General features: G+C 44.2%; 2 protein-coding genes across 6 annotated transcripts; one reads left to right on the top strand and one right to left on the bottom strand.

Annotated features, from left to right (window-relative positions):
- Positions 1–12: 12 nt before the first annotated feature.
- Positions 13–6,084, top strand: LOC115364629 (probable gluconokinase). 5 transcript variants are annotated; one of them, XM_030059133.1, is made up of 6 exons: positions 13–145; positions 563–685; positions 2,101–2,131; positions 2,303–2,389; positions 4,330–4,373; positions 5,008–6,084. In XM_030059133.1, the coding sequence occupies exons 2-6, from the start codon at positions 648–650 to the stop codon at positions 5,381–5,383; spliced, it is 576 nt and encodes a 191-aa protein (XP_029914993.1). In that variant the 5' UTR covers positions 13–145; positions 563–647; the 3' UTR covers positions 5,384–6,084. The 5 variants fall into 5 exon arrangements, with proteins under 5 accessions (XP_029914993.1, XP_029914995.1, XP_029914996.1 ...); XM_030059135.1 differs by having other exon boundaries at positions 13–178; XM_030059136.1 differs by having other exon boundaries at positions 13–236.
- A 2,030-nt stretch (positions 6,085–8,114) lies between these two features.
- Positions 8,115–25,661, bottom strand: LOC115365919 (ubiquilin-1-like). Its single transcript, XM_030061138.1, has 11 exons — positions 25,472–25,661; positions 25,044–25,186; positions 15,615–15,742; positions 14,454–14,716; positions 13,384–13,551; positions 13,030–13,195; positions 12,309–12,430; positions 12,080–12,163; positions 11,671–11,786; positions 11,084–11,252; positions 8,115–10,261 (listed from the first exon to the last, which is right to left on the bottom strand). Exons 1-11 carry the CDS (start codon positions 25,601–25,603, stop codon positions 10,118–10,120), a joined length of 1,635 nt encoding a protein of 544 aa, XP_029916998.1. The 5' UTR covers positions 25,604–25,661; the 3' UTR covers positions 8,115–10,117.
- Positions 25,662–26,223: the final 562 nt, after the last annotated feature.

The following is a 26,223-nucleotide window of genomic DNA, read 5'->3' as shown; positions in this document are numbered from 1 at the left end:
CGTCATTACGTCTTTTAGCAAAACAACCTTCCTGGCAATGCGGCAGCGCCTGGCGTCTCAAATCCAATGATTCTTCATGATTCCCCATAGAAAACCATTGATCCCGGCCGGCTTGCAGACACGGCAGAAACCTCCTCTATCGGCTGTGAGTCAATGGAAGCGTCTCCCACTCACTCTGGTACATTTGTTTGCTGTGACATGACGGCCTGCGTCTGCCAGACAGGATAATGTCTGAGGTAGAAAGCTATTGATAACGGCAGAGTTGAGCTGGGCTAGCCACACGTCTTGAAATTAGTCAATAATCAAGATTTCGCAGGTGCCTCTGCTTTGCGCATGCGTGGTAAGGCGACGTTTGAAGTCCGCAGAGAATATGCTAAATTGTTGCATAAATTTGTGCTGCATGCACTCGGCCTACCTGATACCGATGTGACCTGTATTGATCTGCCGGTATCTTACTGCCACCGGACATTTAATTTCACATTGAAGCATATTCAAGACCTGGATGTCATTTATTGAACACATGTACAGTTATGTGTGTACAACTTGTTCCTGTGTTTTCCAGTGTTTCCATTGGCTGGAGCGGGACCTCACGCCCTGAGCTCAGGACTGGGATCAGGGCAGCAGCACGACCCTGTCTGCCGGCCAGGATGATCTACATCATTATGGGAGTTTCAGGCTGCGGAAAGTACGTGTGGTAGGGCCGGACCGAGGTGTCTGCAGGTCCCTTACAATGTCCTGAATTCAGTTATGTAATTATATAGCCCTTCATTATGAATTGGGGAAGTGTGGATTTCAATATAAACATGTTATGTAATTTCATTTATCAAGGGTGTGTGCTTTTTTGTAGGTTAGTGAATGTTTTCTGCATCCAATTCAACACCTCTGAAACTAATGCTTCAGCCAAGGTTATGTTAACTAAAACTTAACTGAAAACTAAGACTGGGTGTGACAAAACATTGTAGTTAATAAAATAAAATAAATAAATAAATAAATAAATAACTTTAGAAAAAAATTAAAACTAACTGAAACAATATGATGTGCTCACAAAACTAAATTAAAATAAAAAAGTATACAGAAAATGTGTTTGATTTCAGTCTTTGTCAGTTTGGTCAGTCTGTCAACACAAGGAGAGGTGTTGGCGCTGATGTTTACCGAGACTGGGACGTCGACAGGACTGTGAGTCAGCTGGCCTCACAAAGTCTTGTGTTTGTGTTGTAATACATATTCTGAACTGCTTAAATCTCACCGCTGACAAATACGCCCTTATCAAGAGAAAAACAAAACAAACAAACCTAAAACTAATACTGAAACGAATAAAAAAACTAAAACTAAACATTTTTAAACAATAGAAGCTAAACTGATACGAGCAAACCCACTCACCCACTGGAAATAACTGATATTACACTGAATCGAAAGCAAAAAATGAAATAAAAAATAAAAACTAATGGAAAAATACAAAACTATAATCCTGCCTGCAACACTTATCTTTTTCTATTTTTTGCAAACTTGGTCACATTTTCAAGGACAGTGTAGAATATACAAACTCATATTTACCTGTCCTCCCTCTCCATGTCTTCTCTCCAGAAGACATGGAGAGAAGAGTTCTGTGAAAATAAATAATCATTTGATTGTAGTACCACTTTTCAGTCTAACTTAAAGGAAACTTATAATAACAGATCATACAGTTATTTAGTATACTCACACACACTCTAGACAATATTCCTCACCTCTACACTGTGACAGATGTGTAAATATCTATCTATATATCTATATCTATATATATAGATATAGATATAGATATATATATATACATATATAGCAGACGTTTGTTTGTATTTGTGGATGCTTGCCATGTGACTGAGATACTTGGCTCACATGCTTTTTAATTTATCATCACACCACACCAAACAGGGAGCCGTCTGCACCACAGTCCTCTGAGAGCCCACTGTTATTTAACACCAAAATAAACCACGCTATGTCTATAATTTTACAGTCTCTTGCACTTGAGCCATCAGATCACTGTTGGTTTTTTGTTATCTCAAATTGATGATAATGTAGAACCATATCTGTCTGTTCTGCCTTGTCTTTCGTCCCACACAGAACCACGCTGGGGACCTTCCTCTCCCGCAAGGTAACTGGACCCTCCCCCACCTCCTTCCTATCTGTGCTCACAGTCTGATGACTTGATGCTGACGATGTGTGTGTGTGTGTGTGTGTGTGTGTGTGTGTGTGTGTGTGTGTGTGTGTGTGTGTGTGTGTGTGTGTGTGTGTGTGTGTGTGTGTGTGTGTGTTCAATCATCAGCTGGGCTGGCCCCTTCATGAAGGGGACGATTTCCACACAAAGGAGAACATTGAGAAGATGGCTCGTGGTGAACCGCTCACAGACCAGGTCAGCCCAGCTGTGTGTGTGTGTGTGTGTTGGTAAAAGTCACTGGAGGCATTTTGCCAGCTCTTAACCAAACACCAAACTTAATCATTTATGGAGTGCTGCACTATTTTACCTCTGTCATGAGTAACTCATTGTCTCAGCCCTGCAGAAAAAAAGAAATGAGTTTCTTCAACAATTAGTGAGAGGAGCATTAATGAAGGCAGAGAACAGCAGCAGGGAGGGAAAACTACCCTTTCTGTCACTGACAACAGTGGTGTTAATATTCAGATGATTTATTAATTTGTTTACTATTTATTTTTCTCCCTGTTCACACTGACTTCAAAAAAAGAAGAAAACCTCTAAACAATGTCTGGCTATCTGCCAGGCTAGCTGGGTGAGTCTGCCCGCCTGCTGTAACAACTAGGGCAGCTCATGCCAGAATCTGTCAGCACTTGGCTGGAGGTACTGCTCGGTGGCTGGTGATAATTTCCCACTCAGAAATTTCTCTTTAATCCTTGGGGAGAATTACCCTGGGACCTGCTCCTCCCAAAACTTTGGCATCTTTTAAAACTACTTCACAGTTGGCAGTTTCAGAATAAATGATGAAGTGAGGGGAAAATGTAAATTCATGATTTCTGTCAGGCCATGGAAAAATGTGACTTTCATGCCAATATCAGAGCTGGCAGGATGAGGTTGGCATAGCCAAACAGGAGAGCATTTTCAGAAGTGTGGATATAAGAGAACGTGAATCCTTTCATTCAGGTTCAGTTCAGTTCTTTGTGGTATTGTGTTATGATATGAATCTGACTCCAGTTTATTTGTAACCAGGTTCAGTTTGATGCTTTTGACTGTAATCAAAGATCTTTTTGAGCCTCTTGTGCTCTGTCTGAGTAATTCTTTGAAAGCCTTGTTGTCTCAAGGCCCTCACACTCAGAAAATACTGGCATTATTTAGCCAGACCCAATATGAACACCAAATAGATGGTACAAATTTCCACAACTTCTCTTGTATCCTCTGTCCTACGTCAGACAGAAATCCATCCACAGATTACTGTGATGTTGAGGACGGACTGCACCCCATGGTTTTGCTGTGTAGAGAACCCACCAGGTTTTTTTGTATAATCGGATGTATTGTTTCAAGGTTCATGTAATTTTTATTGTCCCACTAGGGGAAATTTGTTTTGCAAAGAAAGAAGTAAATTCCCGCATACACCTTTTCACCTCTGCACTGATGTATGTCAGGGAGTTAGTCGATGTTTTCGTTTACAAGAACCTCTCTCAAGATGTCTTGTTTAAAATCAATGCAGAGGTGAAAAACTGTGTGTGGGAATTGACTTCTTTCTTTGGAAATGGATCTTCAGGGACTTTGATTCCCTGCACCACGCAAGAGACAAAGCAACCGGTGTGTGTGTTGCCTTCTGCTCATCTGAAACTAGTTTTGCAGCCAGGCTTCACATAAAAACAGAATGCAAAAGGACAATTTGAACGATAACAACAACAACAACACAATAAATCACAGACCCAGTGCAAGGAAATGGGAATTCATACCAAATACAAATGTGCAAGAGTGCAGCCAGAGTGCTCAAATGAGGACATTTGACACAAAACAATGATTTAATGATTTTTAATTTCCTTTTTCAGGCTATATAACTTATAGTCTAAACTTTTGGAAGAAGACTTTAGGCTGCAAGGAGTCATTTCATTCATTTCACAGGGGCAAAAAAACATTCATCAAAGGATTAGAACCACATTTATTTTCTTGCAGCCCCCTAACAGGTTTAGACGTGCTGGAGTAAATCCACCAGTATTATTCCATGTGCGTCTACTGTTTTTCAGCTTGCCCCCCCTCAACATCATCTTAAATGACATGTCTTGGGAGTGTGTGTACTTCAGTTTTTGAATGTGATGTTTACAGCAACGAAAAAATAACCACTCATTCTTTTGTTCCCTTTACACCTTTAGGACAGATTGCCTTGGCTTCTCAAACTACATGACGTCGTTGTGAAGTAAGAATACACACATATTCAACACAAACCTTTCCACTTGTGCACAACATGTACACTTACTCAAAGACACAGACTGCAGATTTTGCCATGACAGAGAGGGAGATGAAGATGTGTGTGTGTGTGTGTGTGTGTGTGGGGAGGGGGGTCTGTTGGTGGAGCTGTCACAGAGGCAAATATATGCGAGCATGAAATGTCAAAAAGATCAAAAAATTATCAAAGATGGTTTGGAAAATTAAGATGAAAACCAGAGAGAGGGTAAGGCGACTTTCGGAGAGAAAAACAGAAAAACAGATTAAGTGAGAGAGAGTAGGGAGAGGAGGTGAGGCAGAAAGTGTGACAGCTCTTTTTTTTTTTTAAATGTGTTTGACGACATCAAAGACTTCCTCTCTTCTTATTCGCCCCCTGCGCCCTCTTCCACTTAGTCACACTTCCCTCCTTTCCTCTCTCCATCCAGTCATCGTTATGTCTCTCCTCTCTTTCCCCCTCAACAACTCTGTAGTTGTTTGTGACAAGACTGCACTTTTTAATTGAACTTAAATGTTTCCCCAACATTTTAAACTTTTTTGTGTTGTCGTGATCACATCTTGGTTCACGGTTAAGTGTTTGTTACTAACTGTGTGTGGTTTCTCCTCAGAGAACGGCGTTCAGGTGCTGATGCTCTGGTGGTCTGCTCTGCCCTGAAGCGCCTCTACAGACAGATCATTCTCTTTGGCCCCAAAGCCCTCACTTTCTCCTCTTCTAATGAAGACCCACCTCCCACCATCCCCGACATCTACTTTCTCTTCCTTTATGGTGACTATGATCTCATTCAACAGAGGATGGAGGCCCGGGAGGGACATTTTATGAAAGCGGACCTGCTGCGCTCCCAGTTTGACGCTTTAGAGCCTCCGTGGGACGAGGAGAACGTTTTACCATTGGATATCAGGAGGAGCATCCCTGAACTTGCCATGGAGATAGAGGAGCACTACCTCGACCTCAAGTCAGTGACAAAGACAACAGACAACCTCTAAGAATGAGAAAGGCAGGGAAGAGTTTGGTGCATTTGTGAAATGGGTAGGGAGACGTGTTCATAGTTAGAATTAATCTGTAATCCCCGTTTCACATCTAAAACACCAAATCATGTGTGAATCACTAAAAAGATTGTGTGTTAATTCATATCTCATAGGGCTGTGAATTGTGACCAAAGATTTCTTTTTATTTTGAAAATGATTCATGTGATTCCAGTACTATGCATCAAAAAAGGATTTTTTTTTTTTTTGGTTAGATGACAGTTTGCACCTAGGGTGTAAAGATTCACAGAGAAAACTTTCACTAAAGTGAAATCTTTACCTTCTGTGAAGTAGGTACTAACAAGCATTGCTGTAATTTGTAGAAAATGATTTAAAAGCTGTAAACCATAATGAGGTTTGATAGTGGATAATAGAGGATTGAAGTTCCTCATCCTTATTGACTGACAGTTTTTTACCTTTTGATGCCGACAAAGCCACGTGCAGCACAAGACTGCAAATCTGACTTCATACACCAGAAACTAAGACCAAGTAAATGCTTGTGTATGATTGCTCTTTATAAAAACTATTGAACTTATTTTTTGACAGTTTACAGCCTGAGTGTCAACATATGTGTAACATACACATTGGAAAGTAAGGCTGTGTAGTTGTTGCATCTGGTTCATGTGCAGTTGCATCAGCACAAATAAAGGAATAATTTTTCATTTTGTTTTCATTTTTTAAAATCATTTTTTAGCTTTCTTTTGACAAGGGAAATAAAGTCTGAGGTTAAGATTGATTTAGGGGTTAAAAAAAAAAGAAGAGAAAATACTAGGCAGTGTACTGGAGCATCATAGGATGTCTGATGAGCTGAGGGGTCGTGACCTCTGTCTGTTTTTCGTCCCCAGGACTGTAGACTCACAGCAATCAAGGATTATATCGGCTGACAGAGTTTGGTTGTCATTCTTCCTGTGAAGCATCGACACAGCTGCTGCCGCTGCATACAAATGTACCAGTTTAGTTTGTCATAAAGCAAACCCTTTATGCATTATACCACAAGGCAAAACGATTAAAGGGATTTCTATTAAATCCCTTCTTGCTAAACATTGCTGCCAGGCAGGTTTAGCTCGTTAGGCTAATAGGTTCCATTCAGGCTGGAGGTCAGGGCTTTGTGATCCTCCCTGATGCCTGCACTGGAAGTATCATCAGAAGACCTATACACACACAAGACCATGACCATGATCCTCCATGCTCCTGCTCCCCAAACACACACCAGCACCTTCACTGAGCACAGTAGAGCTGTTTTTATTGCATGAGTCATCTTCAAACCCCGACCCGAATATTTTAGGAGCTTCTAATCCAGACAAACCCCCTTGGCTGCTCTCATATCTCACACACACAGGCACATGGGCGCACACACACGCACACACACCCTCTGAGACGTATGCACGCATACTTGGAGATTAAAACCTGCTCAGTCTGGCAGGGACAGAGAAACACACACACACATAGACACAGAGACAGTAGACACACAGGTTGACAAGCGTCTCATGCACACATATCTGATGACAACGTGTGTTTCTTGTGTGTCAGTTAATCCAGCAGGTTTCCAATAGAGAGGACACAAACACACGAGTGGAGCACTTAGGGAACATCCCTCTCACATGCACAAAAGTATACACACACACACACGCAGACACACTTGGCTGTTGCACTTGACAAATAGCAGCTTGACATGGCGCTGTGTATTTAGTCGTTAAGACATCTTTTCATGTTCATGTTGCACACCGAAGTAGAACAAAGTAGCAGCAGAGACATGAGGAAGCTGGATCCAGGGTGATAAATACACAATGCAACGGTGTAACCTTTCTCTTGTGACAAATGGCGCTTTCCATTCCAGTTCTTTTGTGTCCTAATCCCTCTGTGGCTCCCTGCCACAAACTAGTCTTCTCCTGCACCGCTTCACACAGCTTGGCATGTGTGCAGATCCTCGCTGGTAAGTCATGGAGTTAAATGAGGTGAGCCTTGAGATTTTGCTCAAATGTAAAAAAAAAAAAAAAGAAAAAAATAGCATTGTCACATTATTGCATTTACTTAAAATTTGATATTACCAGATATTTTTGTGATGCAGTGATTCAGCTGATATTTTGCTGAACTTAGAATTAGTTTTCTCAGTGTGGGCTGACGAAGCACATTTACACGGGAAGAGATTTAATATTTAACTTTTGGTGGCTGTGTCTAGTATTATCTGATCTTACCATGGCTGTTAAAAAAAAACAATTTCTACCAGTTCTAACAGCCATGAAATCAAATATTTTGTGCCTGCATGAATCTGGCTGCAGAGACCTAAATACCTAATGTGACTCGAGAACTTGGGCGTAGCTGCCCTCCAGTGTTCATGGTAGTTAAGTGCAACGGATCTGATGGAGGAGAGGCTGATGTTAAACCCCTAGTTAGAAACTGGGTCACAAAGTTACTTCAGTCACTCACTCTCAACACAACTCAGTGAGATGTGTGGAAATTAAATATCATTTACTCAAAGTTACCAGTTTCTCATTCCTGAAATATAATGAGTACAACACGCTAATTAATCCACATTTGCAAAATAGTGTTGAACTAGTCCAGACTCCAAACTAACACTGAATTTAGCAGTGATTATTGCCCATGTTTGTACCAGCAGTTCACTGATATTCCTGAATTTTATAGAGTAAAAATGGCAGGTCTCAATCAATCAAAACACACGGGAGTCCGGTTTGTTTTTCAGCTTTATTGAAGTTGATCTATGGCCCCAAGAGGATGGGACTCTAAACTGCTACTCCGTCTTCAGGCACAGCAATATGTTTTCTTACCAACCACATCATGTATTACTGATCTTCTCCACTGGTACAGCCCCATAAAAGTCTAACAATAAACATCAAGGCATGGAAAAAAAAACCTAACACCGTGACTTTACATTTACAGTAAATAGCAGCAAGAGAATCTAGAGTAAAGTGGAGTTTCCTACTAACATTAGTTCACATCTTGACAAACCGTACAAAGAGCATATTTAAGGTGCACCAGGATTATGAGCATTCCTGTTCATCAAGACCTGCAGAGGTGACTGATAATCTCCCTGACAAAATTCTTTCAATCTAAAAGACACAAGTCAAGGTCTAAAATATTTTATCAATAGCAAATAAAAGTAACCGCATGAAGGATTCAATTGAGCAGACTTTTACATATCAATTCCAGTTGCAGCTAAGTGAAAATATAAAGGGATGTACTTATACTGCACCCAATCCTTAGAGCACACAAAGGCTGTAACATGGCAGATTTATTGAAGTGATGGTAAGTCTCAGAAAAGCAACAGAAGAACGAGCGTCAAATTCCAGACAGTAGTCAGTGAGGATTAAAGTCATTTAAAAGCTATAGATAGGGCACATCCTCATCAGGTTTCTCAGAACTAACGTACTGAATTGACACCAACTCACCCCTGCAAGATCATAAAAGACAAGCTTGTATGGTCGCCTGACTTACTTACTTTAACACCTTTGGATTCAAATACATTTTTTCATAGCTAAAAAAAAAAAAAAAAAAAGATGAGATTATCTGTTCAATCCGACTTTTGGGCCAGCGTAGCCTCGAGATGAACGTTCAAACTCTTTTAAGTTAAATGGATGAGAACCGCGAGCTGCCTGCGCTCTTTCAGCTCAGATTCCCGGTCTTTAAATGCTCTTTACTCAGTTTAAGCTGTTTAAACTTGTTTTTTTTTTCTTCTTCTTTGGGTTAGGGTAGCATCAAAATTAGATAGAGCCATAAAATTCACTTGTGCCAGCTAATGCTTCAAGTTCAGTGGAAAACACCCTGTGTGATTATGGCGTATTCGACCTATTATTAAATGGATATGTTCAAGGAAATTGCATTAAGCTATTGCAGCATCGGGCATATTTTGTCATCCCTTAAAAACTCTGAACACATCCTCATCTTAAGGCTGTAATACATGATAGTTATTCCTAGTGCATTTCTGCTGTACTAGACACTCTGTAGTGGAGAGAGATAAGAAGGACAAGAGCAACAAGGCCAAGGGCAAGTGGGAACGACACGCAGTGAAGATTGTGCTCCAAGCTCAAATCTACAACACTGCAAGTACACAACGTGCTACCAGAACATCTGCGTGTCTCTGGGCACTAAAAGCTTTCATCAGACTTAGCCCAGGTGTCAAGGTACAAGGGACATTCAAAATGCTTCATAGTGTGGCAGCATGTATTTTAAAAATAAATGACTTGCTTCTGAATATGTATGCAGTGTTTTATTGCTACACATCTATGTGAAGGTGAACAAGTGCCTGTACGGACCGGTACCGGTGTAATTGATTTAAATAATTTAAATGCTTGTGTTCTTGTACTTCCATCCTCACATGGAGCAAATGTGTCAACTCAGATAAAAAGGTCAAGAAAATCCTCCAGGGCGAGCATTTTGTTCATCTATAAAAAGCCATTTTCTTGCAAGGCGATGTGTTATCAGGTCCGGGTGATTATTAGGAAAATTTTAATAGAAATTACTGCTGAGGTTAGTGTCTGAAGTTAATGAATAAATGTAAGTAGAGGGAATGTATCCATAAGCACAGTGATACAAACATGGATTTATGTCCATGTGCAATGGCATGCATTTGTAGAGTGTGTTGGAGACTATGTGCGTAATGTATGTATGTTCACAGGCATTCAGGTATGTGCATGTTTGTGCATACCAACATGAATCAGCCACGCGCGCGCGTGTGTGTTAGTGACTCAGCAGATGCTCTATCGCAGCAGTGACATCTCCTCGAGTGTTAATGAGGGCCTGAATGTTTGCCTGTCTGTCTCTGAAGCCCATAGAGCTCAGCTGGTCCAGCTCCTCCTGGAACTTGACCTCCTCACGGTGGACCTGACAGGACACGAAAAGACAGTGAATTAAAGCCAGAGAATCCTCTGTGTGTGTGTGTGCATGGAAGTAAAACACCCTGATTAAAGTTGTTTTTTTAAAAAATCTACTGTTTTCACTGGCCATGATGACAAAGCACTAGATGTTAAACATCTTGCTCAAGGATACTTTGACAGGTGTTGCCAGGATAAGAAATCAAGGCCCTCTCTGGATGGGAAATGACCTCACTACGTACTAGGATTCCTGTCACCAAAACCTGGGCTGGTTGTAAATGAAATCTCACTTTGGGGTTTTCACTGTTCACACAAAGTGTAATCAGCGCTGAATGCTCCTCATATGGCTCTGTCCTGTGCATCTGGAACTGCATATATGCCCTATTAGTCTTTCCAGAGCTTTCTCGTCTGTGTCTGTCCACACTGTATAAATAAAGGATAAATATAATCAGAAAGGGTGAAAAACGCTGGAAATACTGTCTACTCTCCATTTAAATTATCAAAGGATTTACAGGGCATCATAACATGTTTTGTCAGTGAGCTTGAGTCGAGGGAAGAATGAGATTGTGTCCAGCAGGTACTTCCTTTCATATCTGAGAGCGCTAAACATGCATGTGGGAATCACTGTAATGATTCCTGCTAACTTAAATTAAGTGTGGCACTCTTTTTATAAAAAATGAGCCATTTCCTTTTTACTAATGTCTGACAAAGTAAGCGCTAAAAACATGTTAATTTCTTAGGGTTATTAGGAACTTAAATGAGAGGGCTACACAAATAAGTTAAACAAGCTAAGATAAAAAAGAAGAAAAAACAAAGAAAAAAAGTTATGTACCCCATGATTGGTGCTAGCCAACGCCTGCAGCATCTGTTGTACAAACTGCTGCTGCTGCTCTGTCACCGTGGCAACCTGGGGACCACTGCCTGATTGGTTGTTAAGGACGGTGTCAGAGGGCACCTCAGGCGCAGCGTTAACACTTGTTCCTGTGCCACCGAGCCCAACCCTATAAGACAGGCACGTAAGGAAGTAGGTCAGTGGGTCACAACATATAAAATGTAAAAAAAAAAAAAAAAAAAAAATGAGTAAAGGTCATAGAACATATCCCAAAAAGGAGAAAAAAAAATGGAACTACCTTGAATGCAAAAAGTGAATGCTAATTAATGCTACATAGTATAAGCTCTTAAATGAACAAAAGTGCAAGGGATGGGCAGAAAAAGCCTTATATACACGAATGACTGCATGGATATAAGCCTTTTTCTTGTTTGTCATTCTTACAAAATACAGTCCCCATCACTTACCTCATATGGATTCATGAAAAGTTAAATAATTTAATACACAGCTAAGAAAATCATTGCTTCAACACAGCTGCCAGTGCAGTATTATATCTGCAGGTTGGAGGTGTGTTGTGTGTGTTTACTCACACAGGTATGAGAGCAGGAGCCTCTGAGGCCAGAGTCTGCAGGCCCTGCTGGATCTGTAGCACAGCCTCCATGGCTTTAGGGTTCAACATGGCTGACAGCAGCTCTGGGTTCTGCATCTAAGGAGTTATCATTGACCATATTTGAGAGAGAAGCCAACTTGCTGCACTGCTGGAGGCTAATTACATCTCGGACATGTCATGTCATATCAATTGTTTTTTTTTTTTTTTTTTTTCAAAATGGCCAATCAGTCATCTGGATTAGGAATTTCCATGTTGCATTCCCAATATTCATGCAAATAGTTCAATGAATGCAAAAATAGATACATAGTGTTAATTGATATAGATAGGTAGTGTTAATTGTGTTTTAACAGTTCAATATTTATTTCAAAGACTACACAGAGTTAACTAACCTGTTGTAGGAAAACAGGGAGCTCCTCTCTCATCTGCTGCTGCAGCTGAGGATTTCCTGAAAACAAAGGGTGGCTCAACAGCATCTGAAACAGTATGAGATGAGAATGATAGTATGTGTCTAAGTGGGGGTGTCTGAGGATACATGTGGAGAATATCAGAGGGGTCAGCCAGTGCTGCTCAGTTGTTGAGCGAAATAAGAGCTCTCCATAAGACTGGCATGTGTGTTACCTGTGCAGCCAAGTCAGGCGTCTGGCTGAGGCTTTTCAACAGACTGCTTACATAAGGCCCAGACAGCAGGCTCTCCATCAGACCTGGATTAGCTGTGATCTCCTCCAGAAGAGACTGCATCCCTGCGACAAGAGGAGGAAGGCCACAGGTAGCGCAACATGCAGGAAAGCACATGGATTTCATTTAAATGCACATAAGAAACATGGGGAAAAAGCCAAAAAGACTGTATGCAGAATAAAGGGGCAGCCATTCTGATCAGCTGCATCTGCGTATGTAATTTAAAAATAATCTTTAGTAAGAGGTGTCCATTATCTGGACAGGGCTGATGAAGTGTTTTGATGCAAACCATCAATTCAAATTTAGGAGGTGATTCTTGGTTTGTTTTGGTAAAAATAGTGGGAAACACCAAATGCAGAGTGAACAGAGCCTGGCATCAAGGATGACTGTAGGTCTGCCAGCAAGTTACCGCCATGAAATCACTCACAGGAAGAAAAGTGTTTCTTGTTTTTGTTTTCGATGAAGTATAAAGCACTATAAGCAAAGCCCCCTTGGTTTCTTCTTACTAAATTTCTCAAACCAACTCAATTAAAATCTATTCATCAAGAATCCTGTTTGTTTTCTATTGGATCAGTGTAGCTGACTTGGAAGAGACTTTACAATTGTTGTTACTTGTATAGTAAAATCATAATTTTACTATACATATGGCTGTGCATTTTCTTGCCTCCAGTAATAGTTTTCTGAGAAGAGGGATCAGTTATAGGTGGGGAAGTCAGTTTTGAAAGAGGATCTGTCCAGTGGCTAGAGGAGTGGGTCTGCTCTCTGTCTTTCCTTGTTGGTGGGGAGTTCCCACGTGACGAAGCCGCCACTCGGTTTGCCCCAATCTGGATCTGGGAGGGTGAGTAAAGAGGAGAACAAAATGAATAAGAAAAGACACAGGATGATGGATGTCCAAAAAAAAATACTGCAGAGATTATCTGGACTGTTAATTCAGGATAAAATTTCGAGATTAAATATGTGTTTGTGCTGTTTGTCTGTGAGAAAGAGAGAGTGAGGGAGTGTGTCTCTGCACCTGTACCTGTGAAAGGTTGAGACCGTGTTCTTGTATTTCTGTTTTCTGAAGGCCATCACAGCCACCCGTTATGGTTTCAGAGTTGCCTTGTGCCGGCTGCAGGTTGCCTAATGCCCTGTCCTGGTTACGCATCATTTCCTGGATCATTTCAGGGTTCCTTGCAAGCTCTAATATCTGGGGAAAGGGCAAATATATAGATCAAGCATATGAGAGAGGGAGGGAAAAAGCAAGAAGATACAAGGAAACGAGACAATGGTGGGGAGGGAGTTGCAATGTTTCAAATAAAAAAAGAAAAACAAAGATATAACCTTTTCGCCTTGTAAGTGTTTTTTTTTTTTTTTTTTTTTTTTTTTTCCAACATCAAAATCCCATTACTTTTGCTTTTTGGAAAACTGGATATTTTTAGTGGTTACCTCTTCCGTACCAGCAGCAATACAAAAAATAAAAATGCATCTGATAATGCCATTTTTGAACAACCCCCTTCCTCCTCTTCCAAAATATAAAACCTGCAACTTCACATTTGAAAGGACAGAAATGGCAACATGGTATGCAGTATATTTTGGGTGATCACTCCAAAAGGCTTTTTCCTTTTCCTGGGACCCAGTGTTTATGTCCCAGGAGAGGAATTTATTCATTTATAAGAATTGTGAATTCATGTCAGCTTAGGATTACGTGCAAAACATTTCAGATGGATTGCTTCACTAGCTGCACTGCAATAAGCTTCAATGCTAAATTTTTTGTTTTTGGCCCAACCCATCTACTTTTTAACAGTTCATCCACACATGATGACTTGCCTCAACTGGAAATACATTGAATTACACAGCAAACACAAATGTAATGTCATTTCCTTGTGATGTTAAAGATCATCTGTAACAAACCTATGCATTCAAACTCTACCATGCATTTACACAAATGCACAATCCACACTCCAACGTTGTACCCCTCACCTTGCACACACACATGCCCCTGCTCTAACACATGCACATAAACAGTGCACCGTGCCACTCTTCCATCACAACTTCCATCACATCTGCACCTCACCACTCACCCGCCCTCTCAGCCCAACCTCCACCCACCTGTGCGATGACATTTGGGTTGTTGAGCATGTCGCCCACCTCGGGGTTTGTCTGTAACAGCTGCTGGGTCTGGGGGTTGGACAGGATGAGCTGCCTGGTGAGCTGGGGGCTGGAGGAGGACAGGGTGCTCTGCACTAGCGGGCTGCCCAGGACATGGCACATCATCTCTGGATCAGCCAGCAGCTGCTTCTCCATCTGGCGCTGGAGAGCTGAGAAGAAGCCAGGACTGCTGGTATTTAGACCCAGGCTGTCCAGACCTTCCACTGTAGGAGAGTGGCGGTGACAAGTGAGATGAAGAACAGCAGAGGAAAAATCAGACGGAGGTGAACTTACACTTGAAAGGTATTTCAAAGGTATATCACTGTTATTATATGAGAGTAATGTTCTTCCAATTTGTTACTTTGCATGTAAATTTAGAATGAATATGCTTCCTGTAAGCTTATACAGCGTGTTTATTTCAGGTTATCATATACATAGCTCCTCTACAAGATCATCTGACAAACTTCCCTCAGCTTTCTTTCTAACCACTCAGGGACAGTTTTCAGTTTGGTTTCAAGTTGCACTAGACCCCATAAAAAGTAGCTGATCTGAAACCATTTTCAATAAGTCTCAGTATCTCAGTATCAGTATCTGTTAAAAACTATGCACATTGAGTCATGTATTTATTTTTATGGATTTTTTTCTTTGCCTTTTCCTTTCCTTATTTTCCTCTCTCCCTTTGTCACATTTACTGACTGAATGGCCTTTCTGAACTCTATCACATTCCCAGCAACTGCATTCAAATGATATTTTGTAACTTTTAATTTATTATTTGTAGTATGTTTTGCATTCTTTCTTTCTTTGTAACAATAAACTAAACTGAGCTATAGAAGATGGGGGCAAACTGGGATACTGTGGAAATGGAGAGAGTGTAGAGTGAGAGGACAGAAAGGGAAAGAGGGATCGTCAAGAGGGAAGGGAGTCAGAGAAAATAGGAGCTGAGAGATAGCAAGAGGAAGAGAGAGAGATATGAGGAGGTAGAAGCAGGAAGACTGAAGAACAACCTGAAAACAAACTAACTGACTTACATATCAAATGCAACAGTGGTGCAACAGGGTGAAATTTGGCCAAAAGGAGATGAGGAGAGCTTAATGTGCAATCAGAGGGCACCTTTGATCTTACCCAGGCAGAGGGGAGAGGTGGGAGATGGTGTGAGGTTATCAGGGCTGGGGTCCAGAACAGGTGTGAGCTCTGATTGGACAGTTTCTGAGGCAGGGTCACTGATGGGTGTGGCGGATGAATGCTGAGGCCTGAAACAGAACAACAATCCATAAATCCAAATCTGGTGTTCCAGTATCACTGGAAAAAAACCATGTATATGTAACCCGGTGGCGTGTGCGTCTCGTCGGCCGTGCCGCTTTTGCTGGGGCCTCCCTAACACCCTGGACTCTGCGTTGTGTTTTGATGTTACTTTGGGGGGGGGGGTGTAGTGCGGGGAGGAGAAGCACGGCGCGCACACACAGGGAGTTCGGATTGCGGCTGAGTCCCTTTTTATTTCCACCAAAGCAATGGCACAGCACATTCTTCACACTTCACACAGCGGGAAATAAACATAAAAACACATTTAGAATGTATATCTCCACAAATTAACTATGTGGCCGTGGTATAAATCAAAATATTTTAGGTTGACACTGGGAGCCGTTTTACTGTGCTTACCTTCACACAGCGGGAAATAAACATAAAAACAAAATGGCGCCCGCCGGAAAACGAAACTTAAACTACGGTGTCCTGTAAGGGACAAACTAAAGCAAAAATCAAACTACGGTGTCCTGTAAAGGACAAACCACAGCGAATTTCTAGTTTATCAAGTGCATACAACAGTCAACAGCGACACCTTCTGACGTGACTCAGTCACTACCTTACATCCACCCCTTCTTTAAGTGATGGCGTCCCAGTCATCAAACCTACAGAAAAATTAAACAAGAGCCATTCAGTAAACACAAACAATAAGAACAGTCACAATAAAACATTTGAGAAATGCATAACCATGTGGCATAATAAATGTGTATGTGTATCTACTATCTAAGTGAGTGTATTAACTTTGTCGTGCGGCCTTTCTTGCTTTGGCCCTTTGCCACAACTTCCATCCCCTTTCTATCTTCTGCTGGTCCTCAGAGTCCATGACTCGTGTCTCATATGACAGTCTCTGTGGAGGACGACGATTTCTTGGCAAGTTCCTCCTCGGAGTGCTGGGTCCAGAAGACGAGTCGGTGCCTCTGGCAGATCCATTTTCCTCTCCTCCTTCACTCATTTGTCCTTCCTCTATCCCTGTGTGTTCATCCTGTCCATTTGTTGTCACTGTTGTTGCACTCTCCACAATTTCCTCTGAGTGGTCAACCTCCCACTCCTCGGCTGCATCTGACGCAACCTCTTCTCTTGCTACTTCACCAGTCTGTTCTCCCATGTCCTCTGTATCCTCCATCTCCCAGTCCTCCATTGTGTCCGGCTCAACCTCCTCCATTGTCGCCTCTCCAGCCTGCTCCACAGGAAGAAACATACACTGTGTAAGGAGGTTGCGGTGAACCACCCTCTCTGTGTCTCCATTCTCTGATCGCACCACATAAACAGGTATGCTGGGCTGCTTTTTCACCACGATGTATGGCCGAGACTCCCACTTGTCTCCCAGTTTCTGCCGCCCTTCCACATGACACACTTTAACAAGGACTCTATCACCTGGGCTGTAGACTGGACTCTTTGCTTTCTGATCATAATATTTTTTCTGTTGTCCCTTGGCCTGGTGAGAGGTCTGATTAGCCTGGGCATAGGCCTGTGACAAACAGTCCCGCAGAGTCTGGACATACTCACTATATTCACAAGGCTCATTAGTGGTCTGGAGCCCAAAAACCAGGTCGATGGGGAGCCTGGGATGCCTGCCAAACATCAGGTAGTATGGTGTGTATCCAGTCGAATCATGACGTGTGCAGTTATAGGCATGCGTCATTGCATCCACATACTCATGCCACCGCGGCTTCAAGTGAGGCTCTAGCGTCCCAAGCATGTTCATGAGGGTGCGGTTGAACCTCTCAGTGGTCCCGTTGCCCTGGGGGTGGTAGGGGGTTGTATGAGTCTTAGTGATGCCGGTACACTTACACAGCTCCTTCACAATAGCACTTTCAAAATTTCGCCCTTGGTCGGCGTGCAATTTTGCAGGGAAGCCAAACCTGCAGAAAAAGTTTCTCCACAGCACCTTCGCCACTGTGCTGGCTTTTTGATCTTTAGTGGGATAGGCTTGCGCGTAGCGCGAGAAGTGGTCTGTAACAATGAGCACATTTTCTATGCCACCTTTTGACTTCTCCAGATTCAAAAAATCCACACACACAAGCTCCATGGGGGCACTGCTGTGAATACTGACCAGGGGAGCCCTGACGCCTGCAGTTGGCGTCTTCCTGAGGCAGCACCTCTCACACTGCTCACACCAGGCCTTGATTTCCTGGAACATCCGTGGCCAGTAGAATCTCTCTCTGATCATTTGCACTGTCCTCTCTAAACCTAAGTGCCCTGAGTCATCATGAAGAGCAGTCTTGACTGATGCACGCAACCTCTCTGGCAGTACAAGCTGCTCCACTACTCCCCTTTGACAGTCTCGGATACGGCGGTACATAATACCATCCCTTATCACTAACCTCCTCCACTCCTTTAAGAGAAGGCCCACCTGCCCCCCACCACTGACTCTCTCACAGCGGCTTGGCTTTTGGTTCAGACTCTTATAGTGCAAAACAGGGCCGATGACAGGATCCTCCTTCTGCCCCGCACGGATCTCCTGTTTTGTCATGGCAGGCAGTGACTCCATTCCAACATCCCTGTAGGGCTCACTGGGTCTAGGGGATTGAGACACAATTTCCTCTGAGGTAGGGGTGTTCTGGCCTGAGGAGCTTTCTGATTCCTCGGTGGGTTGTTCCGCGCGCTGCCTCTGCTCACTGAACTTCACCTGTTGAGGGCATGTATGTAGGACCTGTGTGACTTCCTGGTTGGGCATACGGGAGAGTGCATCAGCGTTCGCGTTGCTCTGTCCCCTTCGATACTGGACATCAAAATCAAAGGCAGACAGCCGAGACACCCACCGCTGGCCCGTAGCATCCAGCTTTGCTGTTGACATCACATACTTGAGAGGGTTGTTGTCTGTCAGGACCGAGAATCTACGCCCATACAGGTGGTCATAAAACTTGTCTGTCACCGCCCACTTCAGCGCAAGGAACTCGAGTTTGTGTGCAGGATACCTTGTCTCAGCTGGACTTAAACCTCTGCTGGCAAAAGCTATGACCCTCTCTGCTCCGCCCTGAACCTGAACCAAGACGGCACCAAGCCCCTCTCCAGAGGCATCAGTCTGAAGGACAAAGGGCAAGCTGTAATCAGGATAGCCCAGCACCGGCGCGGTCGTCAGCTTTTCTTTTAGGGCCTGAAATGCCTCCTCACACTCATTAGTCCACAAGAAAGGTGGGTCAGGCTCCAAGCTTTTCTTTCCCCCTCTCTTCTTCTTTCTGGGGTCACCCGCAGTGAGACGGTATAAAGGGGCAGCTAAGACGGAGTAGCCATGCACATAACGTCTGTAATATCCAGTGAATCCCAGAAACTGCAGCACTTCCTTACGATTTGTGGGCCTCACCCAGTCCTTAACCCTGCTGATTTTCTCCGGGTCTGTCCGGATCCCCCCAGCAGACACCAAGTGACCCAAATACTGTACCTCTTTTCTCACTAGCTGGCATTTGGAGGGTTTTAACTTCAAGCCGTGCTCCAGAAGCCGATCGAACACCAGCTGCAGTCTCTCAAGATGCTCATCAAAGGTTTTAGAGAATATGATGAGATCATCCAGATAGATCAGGAGGTGGGTGAAGTTCAGATCCCCAAAGCAGCAGGTCATGAGCCTTTGAAAGGTGGAGGGAGCGTTCTGCAGTCCAAAAGGCATTCTGTTGGCCTCAAACAGCCCCATGGGAGTGCTGAACGCCGTCTTGTGTTTGTCATGCTCTGCCACCTCTACCTGCCAATAACCAGATGTGAGGTCAAGTGTAGAGAAATACTTTGCCTGCCCCAGAGCCTCCAGGGCCTCCTCTATTCTGGGCAGTGGGAAGGCGTCTCTCGTGCTGCAGGAGTTTAACTTCCGGTAGTCAATACATAGTCTTAGTGATCCGTCTTTCTTGGTCACAATCACAACAGGTGAGGCATATGGGCTCTTACTGGGCCTGATGACTCCTGCTGCCTCCATCTCTGTCAACAACTTTCTCACATCTTGCCACTGTGAAGGGGGAATTTTACGATATGGGAGCCGAAACGGCTTGGAGTCAACTAGAGGGATTTCATGTTGCACCGTCTTTGTGTGGCCATAGTCCATGGGATGCTGGGAGAACACGTTGACATTCCTCTCCAGAAGCTCTTTAAGGAGGGAGCGCTGGTGCTCATTCTCCACCGCTGCTTCACTTAGGTCCACCCCGCAACTTGCCACTACATGGTCAAGACTCAGGCACGGCTCTTTGTTTTCACCATCATGACATTCGCCCCGCTTTTTCTCTGAAAAGTCCACCACACCTTCCACCAGGAAGGCATTGGCCAGATGTGTGTGTGGCCTAATAGTAATAGCATGCTGGGACAGGTTCATCGCTCTGACAGGGGCATAACCTTTCTTGACATCAGCAAGCACTTTGGCTACTAGGAGGTCTTGGGGGAGCCGCAGAGAGGATTGACTTTCAATCAGGGCTGTGTATGTCTTCCTTTGTGGACCAGCTTTGACCCTACACATTAAATCCATCTCTTTTCCCGCAGGAATATGTATTTTGCGGCCAGTGTACACAACAGGGCCCACCATGTCATCCGTTCCACTTTGCTCGGTGCTCCCAATTTCCACCACAGCGAGGTACCACTCTGGATGTCTCTCCTTGATATGGTGAAGGAACTGCTGACCATAGGTTGCTTGGAGGTGGCTTCTGGAGGCACGGAGGACGTTAGTTCCCACGAGTAGAGGGACAGAGGAGCGATAATCTGAATCAGGAACAACAAAAGCTGGCACACTCATGAACTCTTTGCCCAACACTTTCAGGTTAATGCGCAGGACACCATAATAGGGCACACTCTGACCTGCTGCACCCTCTATGGGTATTTTTGACGGCTGTAGCTTTTGTTCCTGCAGAGCAGGGTGGTTGCGCCAGTATTTGTGGGTAATACTTGTTATCTGAGAGCCAGAGTCAATGAGAGCCCTGCATTTCATTCCATTAACCTCTACCTCACCCTCGTTCCTGGGGCCCACTAAGGGAGTGTCCTCTCTTCCATCACCAGCTTTGCTCTCTCGCAGCAGGGGGTCTTGCAGCTCACCCATGGTAGCCCCGATTACCATGGGCTCTAGCCGTTTAAAGGTCGAGCTGAGTGGGGTGTGTTTTCCTCTGTGGGGGCCAAGGGCTGAGGTCTGTGAGCCCATGCCTGTTTGGGATCTGGGAACACTGCTCTGCAAACACGGGCTATATGTCCTTGTTTGCCACACCGGTGGCATGTAACACTTGAGGTCTGAGTTGTAGCTCCAGGGGGTGGCTGGACTCTTGGTGGGGGGACTGAGGATGGAGCAGCAATTCTTGATTCAAGGTGAGTCAATTTGGCCATCTGTTCCTCTTGGCTAAGCGCCAATTTCTTGACCAGTTCTGTTAGCTCTGACCACTCTGACGTGTGTTTTGTCTTTTCTGTCTTCACATTTGTATTACTCTCCGATGTAACATGGACCTGAGCATAAGTTTTCTTTGGCCTGTGTTGTGACTGGAATTTTTTTGTTTCTTTTGATAGATTTCTGAGTTCAGCTTGCAGCTCCCGGAAGCTCAGGAGCCGGGGCTTCATGGGTGAAATCCTTGCATACACTTCCTCATCACTAAGTCCTCTTAAGAACTGCCGGGTGAGCTTACTGTCACGGTCAGGGAAAGGCTTGCCGCCTCGTTGGCTTTCTTCCACAGCTCGCAATGTTGCCTCTAATGCTATAGCATATGAGCAAGCAGACTCCCCCGATCTCTGGCTACGCTCATAGAAGTCGGCTAGGGGGTCCAAAGAGCCTTGAGTGTCACCGTACTCTGCCCTCAGTTCTTCAAAAGCTTTTTCAGGGGTTTGGTCTGGGGGAGGCAAGTTCAAAACCAGCTTTCTGGCTTCACCGCTCAGGTGACGCACAACAGTGGAAAAGCGGAGGTGAATGGGGAGCTCTATCGCCTCCAGGAGGTACTGCATGTCACGAATCCAGTCCTCCACAAGCATCTTGCTATCCGCATTACCCGTAAAAACTTGGACATTCTTCACCTGATGAGTCTGTAAGAAACCGCCATAGGCAGCTGGTGGGAGGCTTGGGTTGGGTACGGCTCTGACTGGGGCATTTAATGGTGCTTGCACTTGCTGGGTGTAGTATGGAGGTAGGGGGGTGAGTTGGGGAAATGTATTGGGATACATGCTGGCTTGAGGGTCTGAAGCAGGCCTTGATGGATGTACCGGAGCGGGGCCGTGAGGAGGAACTGTGGGGTCAGAAGCTGCATGAGTCATATTCAGGGGGGTGGGTGTGATTACACTGGGGCCCCATGCACCGGTGGGAGATGAGTGCAGGGGAGCCTGGGAGGAGGGGACAGCTGCTTGTGACGTATGCAACTGAGGGGTCTGTCCATACTCTGAAGTTTGGGTGGTCTGCTCAGCTGCAGGGGGGTTACTCATAATGTTCATTGGCTGTGGTGTTAGGAAACTTGGCATGGGAGCTTGGATTGCAGGTGTGGAATAGGTATAGCTGGTGTAGACCTGTGAGCTAGGCAGAGTGACCTGCATGGGATAAGGGGAGGGGACTGGTTGGTACATGAGGGGCTGCTGTATTGTCCGTTTCTCTGGGAAGACGGGACATGGGGGGGTGTGTGGTGGCAGGGTGGCTGTGGGTTCATGCACGCTGTCTTGTGGTAGGAGGGCAGGGGCCGCAGTCGCCTGCACTGTCGATTGAAGCACTTGGAAGGTTGCACTTGGTGACCTGTGATCTGATCTGATCGCCTGGGTGCTGGGTCGCGTGGCTGGGCTGGTGTCAAAGCAGAATGGAGGTACCTGCATTGGGGTTCCAGAGCCTCGCGTAGTAGACACATGAGCTGGAGCAGCGTGGAGATCAGTATAGGGTAACAGCATTGGGGGTGAAGGGGTGAGCTGTGAGGCCAGTCCTGAGTCCATGGGCTGCCCACCGGCCTGACGGGCTGGAGTGTGGTACTGCAGCTGCGGGTCAGCATACCTGGTGGACGGCGTGGTTTGCTTTGGCCTCACTGATAGCTGTTGGTTCACAGTGTTGGTGCAAGCCGTTGCCTCCTCAATCAAAAGGTGAGTTTCCATCTTCTTTGGAGGGTCTGTATAGTCACTCAACATCTTAACTGTTCTTTTAATGCCTCTATCCCTAACTTAAGCGGCAGAGTAGAATGAGTGTGTGTGTTACTTAGCGTATGCTTGTGGGTAAGTACAACTGTACAACAAAAAAAACAAAGTGAAATGTGGCACAGCTATCTTCTCATAACCAAAACTCACATTAACCTTATTTTAAACTCAAATGTCCAGTACAAAGCTCTATTTCACACAAATAATACAAATGAGATAAACCCACCAAAACTGGCTTAATGTTATTCACAGATTACTCTTATGGAAAGGTTTCACACAAAATACACTCATTTACCATTCAAGGAAGAGTTCAGTTTTTTTTTTTTTTTTTTTTTTTTTTCAGAATACCATGAAAAGTCCTTGCATGAAAACACAACACAATAAAACACACTTCAGCTTTCAAAGGATATGTTGAGGAAGGCGAATATTCTGGTAACTACTGCAAAGGCAAGAGTCACTCAGTTCAACACACTGCACACTCAGTTAACAACACAGTTTAATACAACGTAGCTGAGGAGGGTTTTGTCCTCAGCCTCACACTCTCTTGGGTCTCGAAGCGCCACAATCCGGGTCACGGCACCAAAGATGTAACCCGGTGGCGTGTGCGTCTCGTCGGCCGTGCCGCTTTTGCTGGGGCCTCCCTAACACCCTGGACTCTGCGTTGTGTTTTGATGTTACTTTGGGGGGGGGGGTGTAGTGCGGGGAGGAGAAGCACGGCGCGCACACACAGGGAGTTCGGATTGCGGCTGAGTCCCTTTTTATTTCCACCAAAGCAATGGCACAGCACATTCTTCACACTTCACACAGCGGGAAATAAACATAAAAACACATTTAGAATGTATATCTCCACAAATTAACTATGTGGCCGTGGTATAAATCAAAATATTTTAGGTTGACACTGGGAGCCGTTTTACTGTGCTTACCTTCACACAGCGGGAAATAAACATAAAAACAAAATGGCGCCCGCCGGAAAACGAAACTTAAACTACGGTGTCCTGTAAGGGACAAACTAAAGCAAAAATCAAACTACGGTGTCCTGTAAAGGACAAACCACAGCGAATTTCTAGTTTATCAAGTGCATACAACAGTCAACAGCGACACCTTCTGACGTGACTCAGTCACTACCTTACATATACATACGTGCATACATGAGTTACATTCAAATGAATTATCATACAGAATTTTGGGATGCAATTACTTCTTCATCAGGCTAAAAATTCTGTTTTTGTTGGTGGAAATCTGATTTTACTCCTTTTACCACAAAGAATAACTTGCTTAATCTTCATATAGTTTACTACTTTCATCAAGGACTCTGGTTGAGCAAACATTTCATCATTTGAGCTTGCACCATTTTTATTTTACCCTCTAGTGATTTTTTTCTAATGAATAATGATACACTCTCTAAATTGTGCCGTTTGCTCTGATGGGAAGCTGGGAATCCATTTACATATGACATGGAAATTTTGCTATCACAGAGGCAGCAATGGCTAGCAGAGCTTACAGCTGCACGGTTAAAAAAAAAAAAAAAAAAAAAATGAAAGCATGTAGATGGATGCCATCCGGTACACCCACTAAGAGGGATGACAGCTTTCAACTTTATGGATTCAGTTTCTCTAGAGGGCTCGACTGCAAGAGAGCATGGTGCAAAAGCCTGTAGACTTATGGAATGCAGCGCTAAGAAAGGTTGCCTCTGTTCTGCAATCAGCTGTCCCAAGACGCTTCAGGGGTGAGGGTGGGGTGGTCCTTATGGATTTAAGGGGATGTAACCCAATCACATCGTGTTTTGTGCCACAACACAGTTCAGCCAACACATACATGTAGGTCTACGTCTTTTTCCTGAACCTAAAAACTGGAGGAGTAATACATCAAACCAGAGGGGTGTAAAATGTGGGGCTGCTCCACAGACAATGAATGGACCTGTGATTTTGTTGACCAGTGAAGTTTCTGCCCCAAATGAGATCCAGATTCTGAATGTACTGTATCTATTCCATGCTATTGCCAGAACATACACTTCATTTTGCATCTCCAGCATGTCAGCAGTCTACAAATTTGACTGAAGCAGCCCCTGATTCCACATCCCAGCGACACCACGCACTCTGAGGTTTTGTCTCTGACTCTCTGTATCTGTCAGTGCCAGTGACCAAGTGTCCAGTCTGTCTCGTGGCGTTTACCCTGTGGTGCGTGCACTCACACGTGCGTGCGTACCTGAGGACCATGCGGAGGCTGACGGATCCGTCCTGTCCTTTAAGCTGACTCAGCAGTTCTGAATCACCCAGGACCCGACCGGAGTGGATCAGCACCAGCCGCTTGGCTTGGGTACCCATCCTCTCCGCCACGAACCCTTTCAGCTGCACACACACACACACACACACACACACACACACACACACACACACACACACACACACACACACAGTGAGCACTAAGAGAGCACTAATGTTTGCATAACACCTGGCTCCATGGACAAAATTCATTCAAATAATTTACTGCTAAAATCCAACAAAACAAAGCCAACTGTGTTACAAGGCAACGATAAAGCACATGGATTCAGACAAATACAAAAATTGATCATCACACAGAACATTGCGCATCACTATTTTCCCACCCATCATTGGTCTCTCGACCGACCCGACCTTTCTGACGGTGCAATCTGCTCCAACGACGAAGTCTTTCCTCTCCGTGAGAGTTTGGACTGCTACCTGGACCGTGTCGGAGTATTCATACTGGCAGGATGCTCTCGGTTCATCTTTCACAGCGCCAGACATCTCCGTCCTGTCCCGGGCTCACACGAATAGAGGACAGCGAGCAGCCCCGGTGCGTCTGTCCGATGACTCTGCAGAAAGTTATGTCAGGATGGATGCCAAGTGGTGCCCGACTGCGCAGGGAGGCGTCCTCTTATGTCACCGTGTCTGTGCCGCTACCTGTCCCTCTACAGCTCATATTCACTGAGTCAGAGCACTTAACTTGGTCTCCTTATGTAACCGCTGTCAACTTAAAGGAATAGTTCATTCCCGAATTAAAATTATAGCCTATACTCCCCTGTGCTGTCACTAAAAACCCAATTAAACGATTCCCAAAACGCAGAGCTGATTCACTCCCTTGGCTACCATTTCAGCCTTTTCCAACTCCCTAAAAGTTAATAGGGCCATTTTATAATTAAAATAAAACCGCACATCAACATCATACAATCAGATTACGCTGATGGGATATGTAATGGCTTCAACCATTACATAATCTATTGGATTTATCTGACATGAATAGTAGATAATTACTTAATTTGTATTCTGAGATGAACTAGTTCTTTGCATAGGCGGAGTTTGAAATTTTTTTATTATTATTTTATTTATTGCAACACCAAACATAATGTAATTCAGATTTATTTCTG

This window comes from Myripristis murdjan, chromosome 9, assembly GCF_902150065.1.
Source record: "Myripristis murdjan chromosome 9, fMyrMur1.1, whole genome shotgun sequence".
NCBI lineage: Eukaryota > Metazoa > Chordata > Actinopteri > Holocentriformes > Holocentridae > Myripristis > Myripristis murdjan.
Note: the sequence above shows the minus strand (reverse complement) of the source record. Positions and strands in the feature narration are given on the sequence as shown.

Coding starts and splice junctions, on each gene's coding strand:
- LOC115364629 (XM_030059133.1), top strand. CDS start 648: ATGATCTACATCATTATGGGAGTTTCAGGCTGCGGAAA. Junction 686..2,100: donor GGAGTTTCAGGCTGCGGAAA/GTACGTGTGGTA, acceptor CGTCCCACACAG/AACCACGCTGGGGACCTTCC. Junction 4,374..5,007: donor CTACATGACGTCGTTGTGAA/GTAAGAATACAC, acceptor GTTTCTCCTCAG/AGAACGGCGTTCAGGTGCTG.
- LOC115365919 (XM_030061138.1), bottom strand. CDS start 25,603: ATGTCTGGCGCTGTGAAAGATGAACCGAGAGCATCCTGCCAGTATGAA. Junction 13,196..13,383: donor ACGGTCTCAACCTTTCACAG/GTACAGGTGCAG, acceptor TCACCCTCCCAG/ATCCAGATTGGGGCAAACCG. Junction 12,431..13,029: donor TCAGAAAACTATTACTGGAG/GCAAGAAAATGC, acceptor CTCTTGTCGCAG/GGATGCAGTCTCTTCTGGAG.